The sequence below is a fragment of the Eurosta solidaginis genome, chromosome 3 (genome assembly GCF_040869045.1).
Source record: "Eurosta solidaginis isolate ZX-2024a chromosome 3, ASM4086904v1, whole genome shotgun sequence".
In the NCBI taxonomy this organism is placed as follows: domain Eukaryota; kingdom Metazoa; phylum Arthropoda; class Insecta; order Diptera; family Tephritidae; genus Eurosta; species Eurosta solidaginis.
In genome coordinates, this window is record NC_090321.1 from 40,891,665 (window position 1) to 40,910,755 (window position 19,091).

Genomic DNA, 19,091 nt, shown 5'->3' on the forward strand with positions numbered 1-19,091 from the left:
ATTGTGAAACCACACGGATTTGTTCCTACTCTCCTAATCAAACCACTTCGTCGAATTTGTGAAGCTAACTAAGCGTCGTGTATTGACCTCAGCTATATTAGTCAGATCTACAAGAAACAACTTGCCCATCAAAACGTTTCCTTTCTCTACCGAGCGCTGGACATTCGCAAAGTAGATGCTTAACAGTTTCAGGCTGTTATTCGTTGCCGCAGCTTCTACAATAATCATTAAATGGAGCGCCAATCCTTTTCGCATGCGGTCCAATACAGATGTGACCAGTGAGAAGATCCACAACTAAGGAAAGATCCCTCTTACGGAGGGCGAGAAGCTCACGCGATCTCTTCTAATTCCATTCCAGTCATGTGAGTTTTGCATCCATCATGATGCTTCCACCTATCTCCCGCTTCCATCAATAGAGCCTTCTTTATCTTGAGCTTGCAGGTGGAGAGCGGCATGCCCAACCTCTTCCAGGATGGCGAAAGTGGAAGGGAGGTACCCTTTCCTGCACGCTCATCCGCCATCTCATTACCTGGTATGCCCCTATGCCCCGGAACCTAGACCAGATGCAGACTAAACTGTTCAGCCATCACGTTAAGTGATCTGCGACAGCCTACTACCCTCTAGAACCATCAGGAGTTCGGAGTCGCCAGAGCCTCGGCTGTTAATAAAACAAGATTCGACACGGGTAGGTGAGGTTGACAATTGGGTTGGAGAAGCTACATATATATTGCGCTGGCAACCCCTTGCGCGGGTTACGCTATACAAGCCTTTACATCAATTTGGTATTTTAGTCGCCTCTTACGACAGGCATACCTACCGCGGGTATATTCTAAGCCCCTAGTCCGCCGGGGTGGTGGTTACATGTCGATTGTATCGGTGCGATTTTCTTTAGATTCCTGTTCATTGGACAGACAGACATAGTGTATAAGTTTAAAGCTTTTGGAAAACAGTTAGAAACTTTGCAAACGTCTCGCGACTAGTGTACTATACAAATGCAACCTATTCTGGAAGTAACAATGTACCCCATTCCTATAGCCACTTAGACTTATACCAATATTGATACTCTTATTCCAATTCACAAAGGATCAAAGTGCCAAAAGAAAACCCAGAATAGATAATAGTACGGAAGTTAAGCATTACTTTAATGCTCACTTAAATCGTATTCTACTTGGCGGCCGCCGTGGTGTAATGGTAGCGTGCTCCTCCTACCACACCGAAGATCCTGGATTCACGCCCCGGAAAAAGCAAAATCAAAAACTTTAGAAACAAGTTTTTTTCAATTAGAAGAAAATTTTTCTAAGCGGGGTCGCCTCTCGGCAGTGTTTGGCAAGCACTCCGAGTGTATTTCTGCCATGAAAAGCTCTCAGTGAAAACTCATCTGCCTTGCAGATGCCGTTCGGAGTCGGCATTAAACAAGTATGTCCCATCCCGCCAATTTGTAGGAATAAAAAAATATGAGCACGACGCAAATTAGAAGAGAAGCTCGGCCTTAGATCTCTTCGGAGGTTATCGCGCCTTACATTTACTTAATGAAATAAATATGTAAACACATATAAAATGAATGAAAACATACTTATGTACATACAAATTTCGCAATAATTTCGTTATCTCCGTTACAACGTATTTACTGCAAAACATCTGTAATTAAGTCGAGATACCGTTAGATTTGCGAACTAATAGCAGTCTTCTTCAGGTAATTAAACTAAACGGTAGTGCAATGGGACACCCTAAAACTATTCTAACAATTTGTCTTTACTTGATTTCATTATACGCTTTGAGCGTATTCGCAGGTATGTGGATAGAGACTAAAAGAATTCGAAAGTGGTTCTTAAAAATAAAATATTATCTAGCGCATAAAACTGCTTGCAGAACTCAGGCGAGAAAATTTGGTTATTGTGCCCTCTATGAAAATTGTCCAGCGCTTCACAATGCCATGCTCTTTTCGGAAATGTTCAACAACAGATATTGCGAAAACTCTGGACTTGTAAGAGGGATTTTATTCATACATTTCTGCTAAGAACTTTTGTACTCAACAAATTTTTGCGCAGATTGGTGCAGTCGTTTGCTGTCCGAGTAGTACAAATGAGCACTCAAGAATACTTAAGCCATTGTCAAGGTCCACAACAACCACGACACCAGCAACTACGACTACAACATCGACAACAACACAACCAACGTCCAAGGCTGTTGCCCATCCCTCATGTATGGATACAAGAGAAAATTCCATCATTTCGGAGTCACAAAATTTAAACCCCAATGGTTTGGCAATATTGAATAAATATAAATGTGGCAGAATCCTTTCTGATCGTGTGGCGAATGGCGTTGATGCAGGGTTAGATGAATTGCCATGGGTTGCGATGTTACTTTATGGCGCGCCATTAAAATCCCTTTGTGATGGTTCAGTGATTGCTGATCGTTGGGTGTTGACAGCGGCACATTGTATCCGAAATGATTTGTAAGTATATAAATGTTCAAACTAGCTTTAATAACTTCTAAGAGTTAAGTCCAGAAGAGGTTACATTCCAGTAAAGAATGCCAAAGTCCAGTTTTTTTTTTAGTGAAGGATTGAGCTACGGAGCCAGTTACAAAGTTAAGAGGAATTAGACAACGTCATTGTTGTTGTTGTAGCTATAAAAACACTCCCTGAAGATTTTGGCGAACGTTGTTGTTGTTGATGGTCCTTTGCCGAATATATATTCGGTACGTTCCCGTTACAAGCCTCGCTAAGGTATAAGCCCCACCATATCCATAAGAAAATTGGGGTCGCCACAGCCTCGGCTGCTAAGGAAACAGGATTCACCACGAGTGGGTGAGGTTGACAATTAAGTTAGAGAAGCTATAAATTGCGCAGGCATCACTTTGAAAGGGTTGCGCTACACAGCCCCTTGAATCTGGTATTTCAGTCGCCTCTTACGGCAGGCATACCTGCCGCGAGTATACTCTAAGCGCTCTAACCCGCTGAGGGTCACACTAGGGCGTATCCCTTACTTAGCGAGACAGTCCTAAAGGTCAATTGACTAAGTGACTGCATGGAAGAGCCAGAGAAGTGCAGTGTGCTGTGCTATCTTAATTTTTTTTCTCCGCAGAAATATTGAACACATTGCACTTACTCGATATTTTAAGTAAAATATGGCATAGTTGCTTTTCCTACAGAAACAACAAAACATCCATCTTTTAGTCGGAACATGAAGACTGAGCATTTGCTCAATATTTATGTATAAGGCGAGAGCTCGATTTTGGTGAAAGCAAATGTCATTGATCCTGGGCAAAGTAACATCAAAATATGGAAAAAAGTTTTCCTTAGCGTGGTCACCTTTTATCAGTGGTTTGTCAAACACTCCGACTGTTTTTCTACAATGAAAAGCTTCTACGTGAAAATTCATCTGCCATGCAGCTGATTTTCGGAGTCGGTAGGCAACATCAAAGTCCCGTCCCGCCAATTTTTTGAAATAATTAAAATGGAGTTCGACGCAAATTGGACGCTTCCCAAAGCAGCTGGTTTTATGTACCGGAGCGACTCGGGATTTTTCCGACCAAGCGCTGTCATCCCTTCCCTCCCACGCAAATTGGAAGATAATCTCGGCTTAAATCTTCCCCGAGGGAGATCGCACCATGAACTAAATTTTTTTTTTTAATGTTGTTAATGAACTTTGCTCCAATTCCTTCCTTTAATTTCGTCAAACTTGATTTTGCAACAACCAAATCCTCCGCCACCTTATTCAAGACATGAACGGAGGAGGTTAGACTAAAACATCTATCAACTTCGAGGCCGATTTCCTATAATTAAAGGGACTCCATTCGAGAGCTTCGATAATCTTCTTGTAAGTTACATATCCATAATAAAATTAGAATACCGCACAGCAAATTATCAGGTTTCAAATTTAGGTGAACAAAGTTTGAATGATTCAATACTTCAAAACACCATTCTCCAAACTGAAACGGAATGCCGACCCATAAAATCCGAACACCGTCGTCATAGCTGGAAGCAAATTCTTGAAATTTAAGAGCAGAAATATTCGCTAAATAATAAGTTTGTAAAAGAAGAACTCAATCTGCTCATATATACCGAGCAAATTTCACTACGGGCACGTAAGACTGAGCTCTTATTTAGACTGATTGGACTCTGATATACCCATCACTCTAGCTCAACTTCGACTACAACAACAACAACAACCGCATAATCAAAATTTATGTGTATTGCAATTGTTGGACCTGATGGTTTTTCGTTCTATAAAATAAGTAATAAATATTGTTGTAATTAAGTAACTGGATTATATTTTACAAATGTTTATAATATGCTTTAAACTTTTAGAAATCGTGTCCGCTTAGGCGAGCACACCGTCTCCACCGAAAGAGACTGCGCAACCGCTGAAGTATGCGTTACATACAAAGACTTTGGCATCGAAAAATCCATAAAACATCCACAATATGATGCTACAGTTTATTACAAAGATATCGCCTTGATTAAACTCAATGAGGCTATAGAATTTCAAAGTAAGTTAATTAATGAAATAATTGGCCGTGCCGTAGATTGAGAAAATATTTCTTGCCCCTAGAGATTATATACCATATAATACCCATATCTCAAACTTATGCATTTCCATTCACAGCTTCTATCAACATCAAACCCATTTGTTTAGTAACCGATCCCGAGGAATATGAGGTAGCGGTTGGTTGTACAGGTATAAAGGAATCGAGATAGTTATTGACTTCCATATATCAAAATCATCAGTATCGAAAAAAAATTTGATTGAGCCATGCCCGTCCGTCTGTCTGTCCGTTAACACGATAACTTGAGTAAATATTGAGATATCTTCACCAAATTTGGTACACGAGCTTATCTGGACTCAGAATAGATTGGTATTGAAAATGAGCGAAATCGAGTGATAACCACGCCCACTTTTTATATGTATAACATTTTGGAAAACACAAAAACCTGATTATTTAGTAAATAATACACCTAGAATGTTGAAATCTGACATGTGGACTGATATTGAGACTCTTGATAAAAATTAAAAAAAAAATTTTTTAATGGACGTGGCACCGCCCACTTGTGATAAAGTCAATTTTACATATATAATTAATCATAAATCAAAAATCGTTACACCTATCGTAACAAAATTTGGCAGAGATGTTGCCTTTATTACAAGGAACTAGATTTTTTCTGTTTTGTTTGTTGATAATTTAATTTATTGTTCTGTAAATTGAATTGAATTTTGTACGCATTTTATTCTTGTATGTTGTTGTTGTTGTTGTAAGGTTGCTCCTCGAAGGCTTTGGGGAGTGTTATCGATGTGATGGTCCTTTGCCGGATACAAATCCGGTAAGCTCCGGTACCATAGCACCATTAAGGTGCTAGCCCGACCATCTCGGGAACGATTTATGTGGCCACATTAAACCTTCAGGCCATTCCCTCCCTCCCTACCCCCAAGTTCCATGAGGAGCCTCGTCTGTTAGTGAAACAGGATTCGCCGCGGGTAGGTGAGGTTGACAATTGGGTTTGGAGAAGCTATATATTGCGCTGGCAACCTAAAAGGTTGCGCTACACAGCCCTTTGAATCTGGTATTTTAGGCGCCTCTTACGACAGGCATACCTACCGCGGGTATATTCTGATCCCCTAACCCGCTGGGGTATCTTATTGTATCTTACCGCTGATGATTGTTGCTTTGATTACATTCCGAAGAAGCATGACTGGTGAGCCAATTTTCAAAGTTGATATATGCGCAGGCATTCCTTTTGGTTCTAAGGAGTATAGAAATTCATTTGGATAATTCACAATTTTATCTTCATCTGTAACTGTGTCGATCGATTTATATTTCGTCACTTCACCAGGAAATTTATTTTGAAAGCGATCATTGATTTTGTTAACATGATCATTTTTGGGAGCTAAGATAGTTCTTTCGCCAAAAAACAAAAACATTTAAATTTAAAATTCTTAATTCTGAAATATGAAAAACTTTCGCCTTGATCGAAGGAACCTCGAACTAAAATTTGGTGATGATCGAAGTATAGCAAACACGTTTTCATAGGGAACACACACACAGAATTTGATTTTTATAGAAGATGTAGATAGACTGAAGCTAAACATTTTTTTTAACAGCGGCAGATTACTAAACGTCCAAAGGCATAACAGCTAAACTCAACAATGCAATCAAACTTTAGGTGTTAAAATGACTTAAGTTTGTACGGCAGCCATAGTTTTTCCCCATTCCACATTTTACTGGAGGTTTTAGGACTTAACGTCACATAGCTCCTTACCAATTTTAATTATCCTATCATTACGACATACAGATATATGCAGTATAATATATTCCATTTGTATGGGAGGTGCCACGCCCCCTTTTTCCCAATTCCATATTTTCTTAATGGTGTTAAGGATTGACCTCAAATAACTCCTTACTGAATTTCAATGTTCTGGCATGTATACCTTCAAAGTTATGCAGTACCAAAGATTCCATTTGTATGGGAGGTGCCACGCCCCTTTTATATATCGAAATTATTTTTTGCCTAAAACCTTCCCGTTGATCGAAGGAACCAATAACCAAAATTTAGTGATGATTGATGTGTGGGAAATACGTTTCCATAGCGAACACACACACACACATAATTTGATTTTTATATATATATGGCTAAACCGATTTGGGATTTCAAAATCAACTAACCATCATCTCTCCTTCCTGTATCTTTCCTAAAAATTTCATGGCAATCTGTCAAAACGTTCTCGAGTTATGGAGTGACAATCAAAATGTACACTTCTTTTTATATATATAGATGATTTGAAGAAAAATTAACGAAATCGGTTAAGTACCACGCCCACTTTTATATAAAAGATTTTTAAAAGGATCGTGGACGAATAAAATAAGCTATATCTTTGCAAAAAATAGCTTTATATCAACGGTATTTCAATTCCCAAGTAGATTTATAACAATAAATAGGAAAAACTTCAAATTTTAAAAAATGGTCGTGGCACCGCCCCTTTTAGGACTAAACAATTTTCTATGTTTCGGGAGCCATAACTCGAAAATTGGGTACACAAATTTTCCCTATAGCAGGAAATATTTCTAGAAAAAATGGACGAGATCGGTTAAAGAATACGCCCACTTTTATATAAAAGGTTTTTAAAAGAGTCGTAGACGAAAATAATAAGCTATAACTTAGCAAAAAATAGTTTTGAATCAATGATATTTCACTTATCAAGTTTTATTGTAAGAGGAAATGGGGAAGACATTTTTTTTAAACGGGCGGTGCTGCGTTTTATGTAAAAAAGTAATTTATCTGAAATGAAATGTAGAATTGACCCTCACGCTGAGTATATAATGTTCGGTTACAACCGAACTTAGACACCTTTACTTGTTCATTCTTATTTATTAGTATGAAGTAATTAAATTAATAAATTTAGTTTCAGCCTTCAGATAGCCTATTGAAAATGATATCAAAAAGTTTCATTTAGCTTTAATTACTTACTTAATTTTTACTATGAATGCGTTCTTCTTAACTTAATACCAAACTTTTCTTGGAACTCTTATATATAGGCCAATCAGCTGATGTTCTGCAAAAAGGTTTACTTGCCCTCGAGCAATTGGATGTTTGTAAAAGCACATATTCCCGTTACTTAGTTGATGATTCGAAAATTTGCACACGTGCTGGCGCAAATGATACCGTATCTTGTCGTGGCGACTCCGGTGGCCCATTATTTTGGAAGACTCGTTTCCGCACAGCTCGAGGTTACTATAGAGAACGTTATGCCCAAATAGGTGTGGTATCCACTGGTTATATGTACAAGTGTGGTGGTTTGACGAAAGTACCATTTATGTTCGAAAATGTTACAAATTCAATGATATGGCTAACCAATGCTATTTTGAACTAAAGAAGAGGATTCGATTTTATTTTGAAAAAAAAAATTAATTTATAAAAATAAAGTACAAAAGAATTCACTGATAATATAGTGCACATATCAAAAATATCTGAAAAATTTACAGTGTAACTAATACAATGTTACCAGAGCGATTTCGGCATCACAGATAGGTAGGCTCAGAGAAAGTTGAGAAGGGATACCCCACAGGACGGTGTTCTTTCTCCCCAAGTACTGGAGGGTAGCTCTTAGTCAAGTGGTGGCTTATGATAATGACCTATCAATCCTTGTAAAGGGTGAAATATCTAAATACACTGGGGGTTGTTATACATGGGGTACCTTGAAGTCGATACCAGGTGATTTGAGTCATGCTGATTAGCTGGAAACCCCCAGAAATTTTAACTGAGACAGTACCGCTGGTGCTAACTGAAGGGGTTAAGGACCTTGCGATTATTCTCGATTGCAAATTGTCATGGAAACTCAATGTCGATGACGTGGCTAGGAAGTCCTAGGTTGCCTTGTGCTGCTGTCGAGGAGCAATTGGAAAACGTTGGGTGCTCTCACCATTGTTATGAGTGATGGTCAAGCCGATTCTCTTTTATGGAGCTATTACCCAGTATTCAGCATTAGACACTTCCCTCACGGTCAAAGGGATGGAAGCGGCGCATAGGTTGGCACCTACACTGGCACTACACGCAATGCTGAATCTATACTGATTGACAGCGTAAGCAAAATGGCTGCATATTGCGGAACGGCTACTTCAGTATAAGAATTCATCCCTAAGCTCATTCTACCAAGATCCCGGTGCCAGCCGAATATTTAGTCAATCCGATGAATGCAGCATCTGTCAGCAAAAACAGTGCGGCAGGTATAAAAGCGCTAAGCTCTGAGACCGTCTGGCCAAGGACTTGCAGGGATTATTTGACTTCACTCACAGTGGTATCGAACTTATTTTTTATTCAAATATTCTGGGTACCTGGGCATAAGGATATCCCTAGAAACTTAAGGAGGTACAAACTTAACGAGGCTACCAGCTGTCGAAATCATTCTGAGAATTCTGAGATATTAACTCCAAGCTCTCGACGGAGCTGATAGGGTGTCCTAAAGTCTATCTATCTATAATAATTGGAGGATTTGCAGTCCTCGATAGTCTAAGATGTATTATCTGAATTCAGAAAGACAAAATGAAATCATAAAGTTACTTTGTGCTCAACTGTGCAACCTTTACCAGGGCGAGACATGAATGTCAAGGTTAGGACGTATACGACTTTCCGGAGGAAATATCTAAGATCGATGACCGGCTTATTTGTAACTTTATCGTTGTAGCCAAAAATTCGCCAAATAGGCAATTGAAAAGTGTCGAAGTGAGCAGTCCGATTCTCGCCTAGACTGATATTTTACCTTTTTTCTGATAAAACTAATTGTTTCCTTATTTTATAGGCTTTTGTAAAATATTAGGTTCTGTTATTTTTCAAAACAGTTAGAACAGAACTTAACACTTTCCAAAAGCATTAAAAATAAGGAATCAATGTTATTCCTAAGACTACTTAGTTTTATCAGAAAACAGAGATACGTATACCCCTGACAAGACTGTTCTTCAGGGATTCAAAGTGTTTTATAGCAAAGCTCTTTATGGGTGTTGCTAGCTATAGATTCATTGATTCATTCTTTAATTGGCGCTTAACCGTCTTGATGATTTGTGCCGTTTCGTAACAAGTCAGACCAGCCATTCTTGTTTCGGGATAGCTGACGCCAATTAGAAGCACGGAGGAAGGTCAATTCTTCCACCGCTGTCCTCTCCCGTCTCAGTGTAGGTCTCTCATTCCTCTGCTTCCAAACTGAGGTGTCGACGGAAGTCAATTTATAGCTTCTCCAACCCAATTATCAACTTCACATGCCGGTGGCGAATCCAGTTTTTTAGCAGACACTAATTGTAGGCCTCCCAATTTATAGCTTCTCAAACCCAATTATCAACTTCACTTACCGGTGGCGAATCCAGTTTTTTAGCATACAAGGCACCAGCGAGTCTAAAGTTCTTCGGGGAAGGTGGCTTAAAAGGTTCATGTGGGCATATCAAATGGTTCCCGAGATGATCGCGCTAGTGCCTTAATGGTGCTATTTTCCGGAACAATGCGGATGAATATTCGGCAAAGGTTCATCAACATTGATAAAACCTTATCGCTATAAGAAGTAGAAGAACACGAGAGGTTTTCTGCCAGTCGTGGCTTCATTCTGGCAGGAAACACTCTTAACGAGAAACTTTCAAAATCTCAAAGGAACGTTTTTTCCATTTCAAATTTACTGAGGTCAGCAGATTAATTTGCAGATAACTGATTTCTGCAAAAAAAAAAAACTGTCGGAAGACCTTAACCATCGACGTGTTAAACAGTTCTAAGACAGTGACATTTCGTCGGGGTGCAATCACAACAAAGTTAAAAAATTCACCAGGATTGGGTGCCGGGTACTGAAGCCCATCCAAGTATAAACTCATTTTTGTGGCATGTGTGGGTCTCAATCTTTTCGGAGCTCTAAAATGTACTTTATATTTAAAATCATTTCATTTAATACTTTACAGCAAATTACTATTACATTATACTAATCACATGGTAAGTACAAAAACCGATTAGATAATAGAACAGCACGGGTAATCGAACTCAACTTGCGATAGGTTATTACTAAATCTCAGACGTCTCAGCACTCGTATTACGTCCCAAACGCCCTGAGCCACGTTCATATTCATGTTGCCGTGCCATATGATTATTTAAATTACCCACACATTGATATGACTTGCCGCAGGTAGAACAAGAGAATGGTTTCTCGCCACTATGCACGAGCAAATGAGAGGTCAAATGACCACGCGTAAAAAACGCCTTATCACATTGATCACACTTGAAAGGACGTTCCTGCGCTGTAACATGCGAACGCATATGAGTGCGCAAATCCGATTTAGTTGGCCAACGCTTACCACATTCCAGACACTCGAAAATGCGCGGTTTCGCTTCACCAGTATGTATGCGCATGTGCGACGAAAGTTGTGTGCGCAACACAAAACGACGATCACAATGAGAACAGGCAAAGGGACGCTCATCCGAATGCACCGAACGCTGATGATAGGTGAGACTGTGTCGAGATGCGAAAGTCTTATGACACTCATTACATTCGTACAAGCCGTCGCCCAGTTTGTGCACGGAGATCATGTGTAATTTTAGTTGAAAGTTACGTGTGAACTTCTTTTCACATTCTGGGCAGGGATGCAGCGATTTTGGTGTACCGGAATGTGCTTTTTTTCTGCGCTTCGTGCGTGTCGTTGACACGCTCTCACTATTCGAGTCTGAACTATCATAGTTTAGTCGAGGTGATTGCGGGCTGTCGTTTTGTTGCTGCTGTATGTTAGTGTGAGCAGGCGTCTGCAAGTCATTTGATGCCGTCTTACTGTGCAATGGGCGCAAATCTTTAACAGCTTTACGCGTTAGTCTTTTATTTGTGTGATTCTTGCTGCCGTCTTCATGTGTTGCAGCCACTTCACTTTGTTGCAAGTGTTCAAGATTGACTTCTTCCAATTGTAGTAGATCGTCCAACAAAGCGAGCTCGGTGGGACCTATAACGGTATTGGAAATTTACTTTTTATCAGGCTGATGTATTTTCAACTTAAGCACTTTCATCTTTCGCTTACCTAATTCGCTTACTTGCTGTAAACCATTTACGTGCTCTGTATCCCTCGTCGCTTGCTCTCCTCTCGCGTCAATCAAATTGACGAGATGTAATGCTTCTTCGATGGCACGTTCTGTATCTGCATAACGTCGCTGTAGCTCACGTTCACTTTCTTCACAACGGCGCCGAAAGGATAAACTGTCCCTTACACATAACAAACAACTTTCACAAATCACATCAGTCAAACCATCGTTGCGTTTAAGTTGTAAGTTAGGCGCGCAACTAAGTAGGGCAGTGCGTAAATCCTCATCACTACCACCTCCAATAGGTGATCCATCAAAGATACCATACGTGCAGGTTGAATCCTCACGCAAGCAACACCGGCACACTTGAAAAGTCAGCATTGTTTTCATTCACTTATAAGCTGTAATATTAGCGCAATAGTTAGACGAGCTTAGAACTCACGTATCTCTTTTAAATTATTTTTCCAAATTAACTTAGCTATCTGAAATATTCTAGATGTGTTACTTTCGCTATCGCGTCCACGAATGCAATGCCAGTTGAAAGTGAATAGCCATTGACCGGTAGTCACTGAGCGTGGAGAGCATCAACAGATTCACACTCGTACACATAATCAACATAAGTAGTTAATAGGTCTCAAAGGGCATTGATAACTCATCAAAAGAAGAAGATAATGTTACATATTTAATAGTTTTTATACTGTTCAACATATGTTTGCAGGCGATAGCCCTTGAACTCTTCTTGGTATTTTGGTGTTGATGTGAACATAATTCAGAGATCAGTTGATAAGAGAACCACTTTTGAGTAAATGTGATAATTGATATATGAAATGTAGCATACACTAGACCGTTTCAGAAAAAAAAAAAAAAATGGTTACCTCGAAACAACATGTGAGCCGTCACCGCACGCCTCGCAGATGTGAGTCAACGACATTATTTTGTAAAAGTAATATGTATAAAATAATAGATTTCGATACGAACTAAATATGGCATAATGATAAAATCATCCAGAAATTACGCCCAAATGACCCCTTGAGGACCCTAAAAGAGTCAACAAAATCATCCCGAGAAGACCTGGGTATACCACAAGAGAGTCCCGAAAATCATCCCGAAACTACCCACGAATGATCCCGCGAGGACCCAAAGAAAGTTCAGGAAATTATCCTCAAATAACCCCGGGAGGACCCCGAGAGCATCCTAAAAATCATCCCGAAACGACCCCCAAATGATGAACCCGGGTGGACCCCATGAGAGAGTCCATCAAATCATTTCGAAAGGTTCCTCAAATAACCCCGGGTAGATCCCGAGACAGGCCCCGGAATAACCCTCAAACTACCCCGATAGGACCCCGAGGGAGTCCCCAAAATCATCCCGACATGACTCCAGGAGAGCTCCGATAGAGTTCCAACATGACAATAATAGCGAAAGCGAAACAATGAATGTACCATTTTTGCTAGCCCAGATATTGTTTCGTCACCGTGGTAGTCGCTTATGCTGAGTACCATATCTTCTATGAATGCCCAAGGTGCTATAGCTACAAAATGAAAGGAAGCGTTCAATGTCATCGCAGACATTATGAGGCGGTTAGGGAACCTAGAAAGGATACGCTGCAGTACTAACGAATACGCAAACAGGACCAAAAACAATCGCGGATTGGAAAAAAATCCTTTCAAACCGAAAAAAGGCAAAAAACAAAAGTTGTGCAATACGAGTACCCCAAAAAAAAAAAATACTAAAAAAAGCACGATCACAGCAGCCGATTGGAGACATGTCCTCTTCAACCGTCCAAACTTATGAAAATATCTCGAACTCTGCTTCTCATTCCCGTGAGAACTAAGCGTCATATGGAACTAGAAAACTCCCTGGATGTTGGCTATAGATTACTACATAGTTGTCTAGTATGTGTCAAAACACAAACGTAGTTAACGAGGGCGAGAATAAGCTCAAATATACTATAAGCTACTTTTTTTTTATTTTTTGGAAAGTACTCTCCTATAAGTGTACCAAATGGTGTACCCCGGACTTTCAGCAGCAAGTCTCAACTTAGATTTTTTATTCTTTTTAGTTTAGTTTTTAAAAATTTTTGAGATTTAAATCTCCTAGTCTAGTTAAGTTTAAGCTTTAAACTAAATAAAATTTTAAATCGCAACGAAGAATTGAGAAGTTTTAAATCTAGGCCAAAAAAGTTTGAAAAGTTGGTTTAACCGATAAGTGGTGTAGAATTTATGCGCAAGTTCTTAACTGTTTATTTTTCGCTTAACAATTTAGCAGCTTTTTTAGTTTTTATACTTTTTTTAAATCGGTCAAATGCACAAATATACTTTCCTTTTCATGTTTTTTTTCTTTTTTTGTGGGAAAAATATATTTCGGCATCAGTGGACACGGTATCACAAAAAAAATCCTAAAAGCCAAATCTTAATATATAAAAAACACGTGTCACAACATTTTCGGGCGCGATGGACTCCTAAACTACTGAACCGATTTTGAATTTGTTTTGGACCGCGTGTGTAGTTTGATCTAACTTGAGAGATAGAATAGGTTATATCTCAGTTTATAGCCGCAATATTATTTTATTGTAATTTTTTTTATTTGTTTATACGTAATTCAGAGATCAGTTGATAAGAGAACCACTTTTGAATAAATGTGATAATTGATATATGAAATGTAGCATACACTAGACCGTTTCAGAAAAAAAAAAATGGTTACCTCGAAACAACATGTGAGCCGTCACCGCACGCCTCGCAGATGTGAGTCAACGACATTATTTTGTAAAAGTAATATGTATAAAATAATAGATTTCGATACGAACTAAATATGGCATAATGATAAAATCATCCAGAAATTACGCCCAAATGACCCCTTGAGGACCCTAAAAGAGTCAACAAAATCATCCCGAGAAGACCTGGGTAGACCACAAGAGAGTCCCGAAAATCATCCCGAAACTACCAACGAATGATCCCGCGAGGACCCAAAGAAAGCTCAGGAAATTATCCTCAAATAACCCCGGGAGGACCCCGAGAGCATCCTAAAAATCATCCCGAAACGACCCCCAAATGATGAACCCGGGTGGACCCCATGAGAGAGTCCATCAAATCATTTCGAAAGGTTCCTCAAATAACCCCGGGTAGATCCCGAGACAGGCCCCGGAATAACCCTCAAACTACCCCGATAGGACCCCGAGGGAGTCCCCAAAATCATCCCGACATGACTCCAGGAGAGCTCCGATAGAGTTCCAACATGACAATAATAGCGAAAGCGAAACAATGAATGTACCACTGTTTATTTTTCGCTTAACAATTTAGCAGCTTTTTTAGTTTTTATACTTTTTTTAAATCGGTCAAATGCACAAATATACTTTCCTTTTCATGTTTTTTTTCTTTTTTTGTGGGAAAAATATATTTCGGCATCAGTGGACACGGTATCACAAAAAAAATCCTAAAAGCCAAATCTTAATATATAAAAAACACGTGTCACAACATTTTCGGGCGCGATGGACTCCTAAACTACTGAACCGATTTTGAATTTGTTTTGGACCGCGTGTGTAGTTTGATCTAACTTGAGAGATAGAATAGGTTATATCTCAGTTTATAGCCGCAATATTATTTTATTGTAATTTTTTTTATTTGTTTATACGTAATAATAAAATGTTACGTATGCGCAGTGGCACTCATATTTTCAGTTGGTGCGGATATACTTCCGTGTAATTGCTTGGTGTTTAATTAAACAACCTGCTTATCAATAAAAAATATTATAGCGAATGATATCCAGTATAGCACATCGCCAGAGCAGGCGAGAGGGGGGCCCGGGGATTCTGAAGGGGCCCGCGATTTCAGGTACTAAGACATTTTTTTTAATTCAGGAGTTCTTTAGTTGTTCCATATGCAATTTTTAAGCCGAATTTCAAAAGCAACGAAAATCTGCATTTCGTTTTAATATTATAGTGAAGTGTGAAAAATAAAAATCTATATATATAAAAAGAAAGGCTAAAATATGTGTAAGTTGGTCGCCGGTTTTTGAATAGATGCGTCGGTCGATTTTGTTCAAACTTTCACACAAGTTGCGTAAACCTCACGCGGTGGTTTGGTTGCGATCGACGTACAGAGTCTCGAGATATAGGCCAAAACGTGGGCCAGTGAATGCCCAGTGTTTAAACAATATGGATATCAAATGAAAGCTGTTGATGAGTGCTTTAGTACAGAATAATATATTATCCAGAGACGGACTGGGCCTGGGATTAGGACTAGGACTGGGACTGAGACTCGGAGTGTGACTGGGACTGGAAAAAAAAACATACCACCCTCTGGGACAGGCAATAAGGGATGCAGAAGAATGAGAAGGAATTGAGAGAAGAGAAAAGAGAGAAGGAGATTGGAAAAGAGATAGAATGAGACGAAGATGGAGATAGATGAAGCGAAAAAGACGGAGGGAGGAGTGAATAAAGGGATTAGGAAAAAGTGAAGGGGGGAAGGGCAGAGTCAGACGGAAAAAACTTATTAAAATGTATGCATATAGGCCAAATTTAGGGCAGGACAACGTCTGCCGGGTCTTCTAGTAATAAAATAAAATTTAAATAAACACAAAAATCTAAATTCTAAAAATTTGTTTAACAGTATTTAAGATTTAAATTGTTTTTTTTTTCTAACTCATAAATTAAATAAAAAATAAATAAAAATATATTTACTTTCAGCACACAAAATATTTCAACTCCTTACGATGATTCAATTTATTTTTATTTTATAATAAATAATTAGTAGAATTCCAAGTTGATTATGCACTTGTTTACAATGCTTGCTTCCAATAAAAAAAAAAAATAATAATAATAGCTGCTCACTTGAAAAGGCGGCGAGGCAAATTAGGGCAGGCGCTGTTCCATAGGCACTTCTTCTTATATATGACGCAGTTGGAGCGTCATAGCGACAACGTGGCAATAGAGTTTGTGTATTTCAGGCCTTAAGGTTTATTACACTGCAGCGAATCGCACTAGTTTCGCGCTAACGCAGAACTTTCGCATTGAGAGAAGGCACGAGTTCTAGTTCCACCCCCACCCCCCGCAATGCTTTCAATTAACACACTTGATATTGTGTTGTCCTACAAAATGGCAATTTCCGTCCTCAGTAGGTGGTTCTACATATAACTAGGACTTAATCGCTATCGGTACGAGTGTGGCTACTGCTGTCCCGCTGTTTATCGGGTTAACCCTTTTTGGAGGTAGGCATCAAGGTTGTAGTTCGAAACTGCCGTTTTGCGCGACTGCCTCCCATTTTCTCTGCAGGGTATTTAAAACCTACTGCTATAAATATAACATTTTTTTAATGCAAAATATGCTTAAAATAACATGAATGCTATAAAATATTTTAACAAAAGCGAAGAGGCAAAACAAGTAAAACCAAAGGTTGGGAAATTACATTAGTATAGGCATGCGTTGGTCTGCCCTAACTTTGGTCTATCTGCATAACGCTAAGAAGTTCTTGCCTCATACTCTCCCCTCCTATTTCCTTATCGTTTTATTCACTCCTCCATCTGTTTTTCTCTTTCTCTGTGTCTCTTTCTCCCTCTTCAACTTTTCTTTCACTTCTTTTCAGCTTCATCTATCCATATCTCTCTGCCTTCGTCTAACCCTATCTCTTTTTCCTTCCTGCATTTCTCTTCTCCATTTCTTATTCCAGTCACAGTTCCTATAAAGTCTCAGCCTGTCTCAGCCCAAGTCCAAGTTCCAGTCTCAGTCGTTGTCCTAGTCCAAGTCTTAGTCCCAATCCCAGTCGATCCCTGGTCCACATTTCGGAAAAAAAAGTATCGTTAATACTAATCTGAACAAAATTTCGGGGAAGTCGTACCATGAGTAGAATTTCTTCGAATAGATCGGTCCATGGTCTACTTTTCGGAAAAAAAGTATCGTGAATACTAGTCTAGGAAAAGGGCTACCTATATACCAAATTTCAGTAAAATCATAGCATGAATATTATTTGTTCTAATAGATCGGTTCCTAGTTCACTTCCCGGAAAAAAAATTCGTAAGTAGGTACTAATCTAGGCAAAGGGCTACCTATATACCAAATATCAGGTAAATCAAACCGTGGCTAAAATTTGTTAGAATAGATCGGTACCTGATCTACTTCTAGGAAAGAAACTTCACATAAACCATCTACGGGTTGCCTTCCCGAACACAATTCGCTATTTGTGTTCAGAGTTACAACTCTAAGAAAGAATTAGCGAAATCGGTCAAACCATTCTGAAAAAATTAATTAAATTAAAATATTATACAAATTTCTTACATATACATAAATTTTATGCGATAAGAGATAATTAATTGATGTGTAATAGATTAATGATGTTTTATAATTAATTTGAAAATATTTCCTTTCATTGATAACCGTTTTTTTATAAATATTCCATAAGGCACGCGTTTGTACAAAATAGTTATAAATATATTCTAAAATGTTGTGCTTTTTTTTATAAATAACAAAGCAGTAGAAAATCGCCAGCTTAATGGCAAATGGCATAGGTACTACATAGTTTTCCGAACGGTTAAAACAACCAATTACACGCAAACATATCCTTACCATCAAAGGGTATTAAAGACGGGCACTGGTGCGTATCCGTAACAGTTTTTTTCTGTTACATTCATACAAACATATGTACAAGTTAAGGTAATATGAAAGGTCGATGATAAAAAGTGCATTTTTTAGGAGTGAGTAGAAGCGAAACTTATAAATATATTCGTAAGAGTACGGTAAAAAATAAAACGTCCGTGAAATTTGGTCTTATCGTTTTTTTTCTATAAGAAACAGACATACCGGATTCGGAACAATTTCATTGTTATTTTAGGTATAATTTCAGGAAAACTTCAAAATCATTTCGAAACTGTTTCGGGAATATTTTGGGACAGTTGAAGAATCCTTTCGGATACATTTCGACACTACTTTTGGAATCATTTCCAAATAATTTCCAGATCAATTCGGAACAATATTAAGATCACAAAATAATCCCAAAATTATCCATTATGGGTTCCAAAATAGCCTCCAAAGGTTTCTGAAGTTATCCTCTAACTATCTCGAAACGCTTTCGAAATAGTCTTGAAATTATACTGAAGTTGTTTACCTAAAAAATCCACAAGGGTACCGAAAGGAAGCTTTAAATGCCCCAAAATTGTATCGAAACAGCCACGAAATGGTTTTGAAGTTTTCTTGAAATTATTCCTAAAATAATACCGAAGTGATCCTGAAATTGTTCCGAATCCGGTATGTCTGCTTCTTAAGGAAAAACCATAACTCCATGTTTTATTGTATAAGTCGATGTGTCCATATTTTAAATAAAAATTATAAGTCCAGCCTTTACTGCCGTTTTATTTTTTACCGTACTTTTACGAATATGTTCATAAGTTTCGCTTATATTCGCTCTTAAAACAATTACCCTTTTTATCGCTGGGCTTTCAAAAGCTAGTCAAAAATTTATTTTCATAGAGGTACTATTTGAGGGGAATAGAATCTGACAACTGATTGAAATAAATGGACTTATACCCCTAGGAAATGTGAAGTAATAGTAGAATATGGATGATGAGGGGTTAAAGG

General features: G+C 38.6%; 2 protein-coding genes across 3 annotated transcripts in view; one reads left to right on the forward strand and one right to left on the reverse strand.

Annotated features, from left to right (window-relative positions):
• Positions 1-7,942, forward strand: part of LOC137243609 (serine protease grass-like) — a 30,633-nt gene extending 22,691 nt beyond the window's left edge. The window contains exons 2-7 of one of the 2 annotated variants that reach the window (XM_067771478.1): positions 1,694-1,790; positions 1,851-1,984; positions 2,049-2,455; positions 4,313-4,494; positions 4,611-4,682; positions 7,534-7,942. In XM_067771478.1, the coding sequence (XP_067627579.1) occupies positions 1,718-1,790; positions 1,851-1,984; positions 2,049-2,455; positions 4,313-4,494; positions 4,611-4,682; positions 7,534-7,868 (1,203 nt within the window). In that variant the 5' untranslated portion in view covers positions 1,694-1,717 and the 3' untranslated portion in view covers positions 7,869-7,942. Of the gene's footprint in view, positions 1-1,693; positions 1,791-1,850; positions 1,985-2,048; positions 2,456-4,312; positions 4,495-4,610; positions 4,683-7,533 lie in introns of those variants that run through there. The other variant, XM_067771479.1, reaches the window with a different exon arrangement.
• A 2,427-nt stretch (positions 7,943-10,369) lies between these two features.
• Positions 10,370-12,052, reverse strand: LOC137246337 (zinc finger protein 391). The gene is made up of 2 exons (XM_067777447.1): positions 11,527-12,052; positions 10,370-11,451 (listed from the first exon to the last, which is right to left on the reverse strand). The coding sequence occupies exons 1-2, from the start codon at positions 11,915-11,917 to the stop codon at positions 10,529-10,531; spliced, it is 1,314 nt and encodes a 437-aa protein (XP_067633548.1). The 5' UTR covers positions 11,918-12,052; the 3' UTR covers positions 10,370-10,528.
• Between the last annotated feature and the right edge of the window lie 7,039 nt (positions 12,053-19,091).

Excerpts from the sequence above, each read along its gene's own strand:
- LOC137246337 (XM_067777447.1), bottom strand. The coding sequence starts at position 11,917 with ATGAAAACAATGCTGACTTTTCAAGTGTGCCGGTGTTGCTTGCGTGAG. Across the intron at positions 11,452-11,526 it reads ACAGCAAGTAAGCGAATTAG|GTCCCACCGAGCTCGCTTTG; the intron begins GTAAGCGAAAGA and ends ATACCGTTATAG.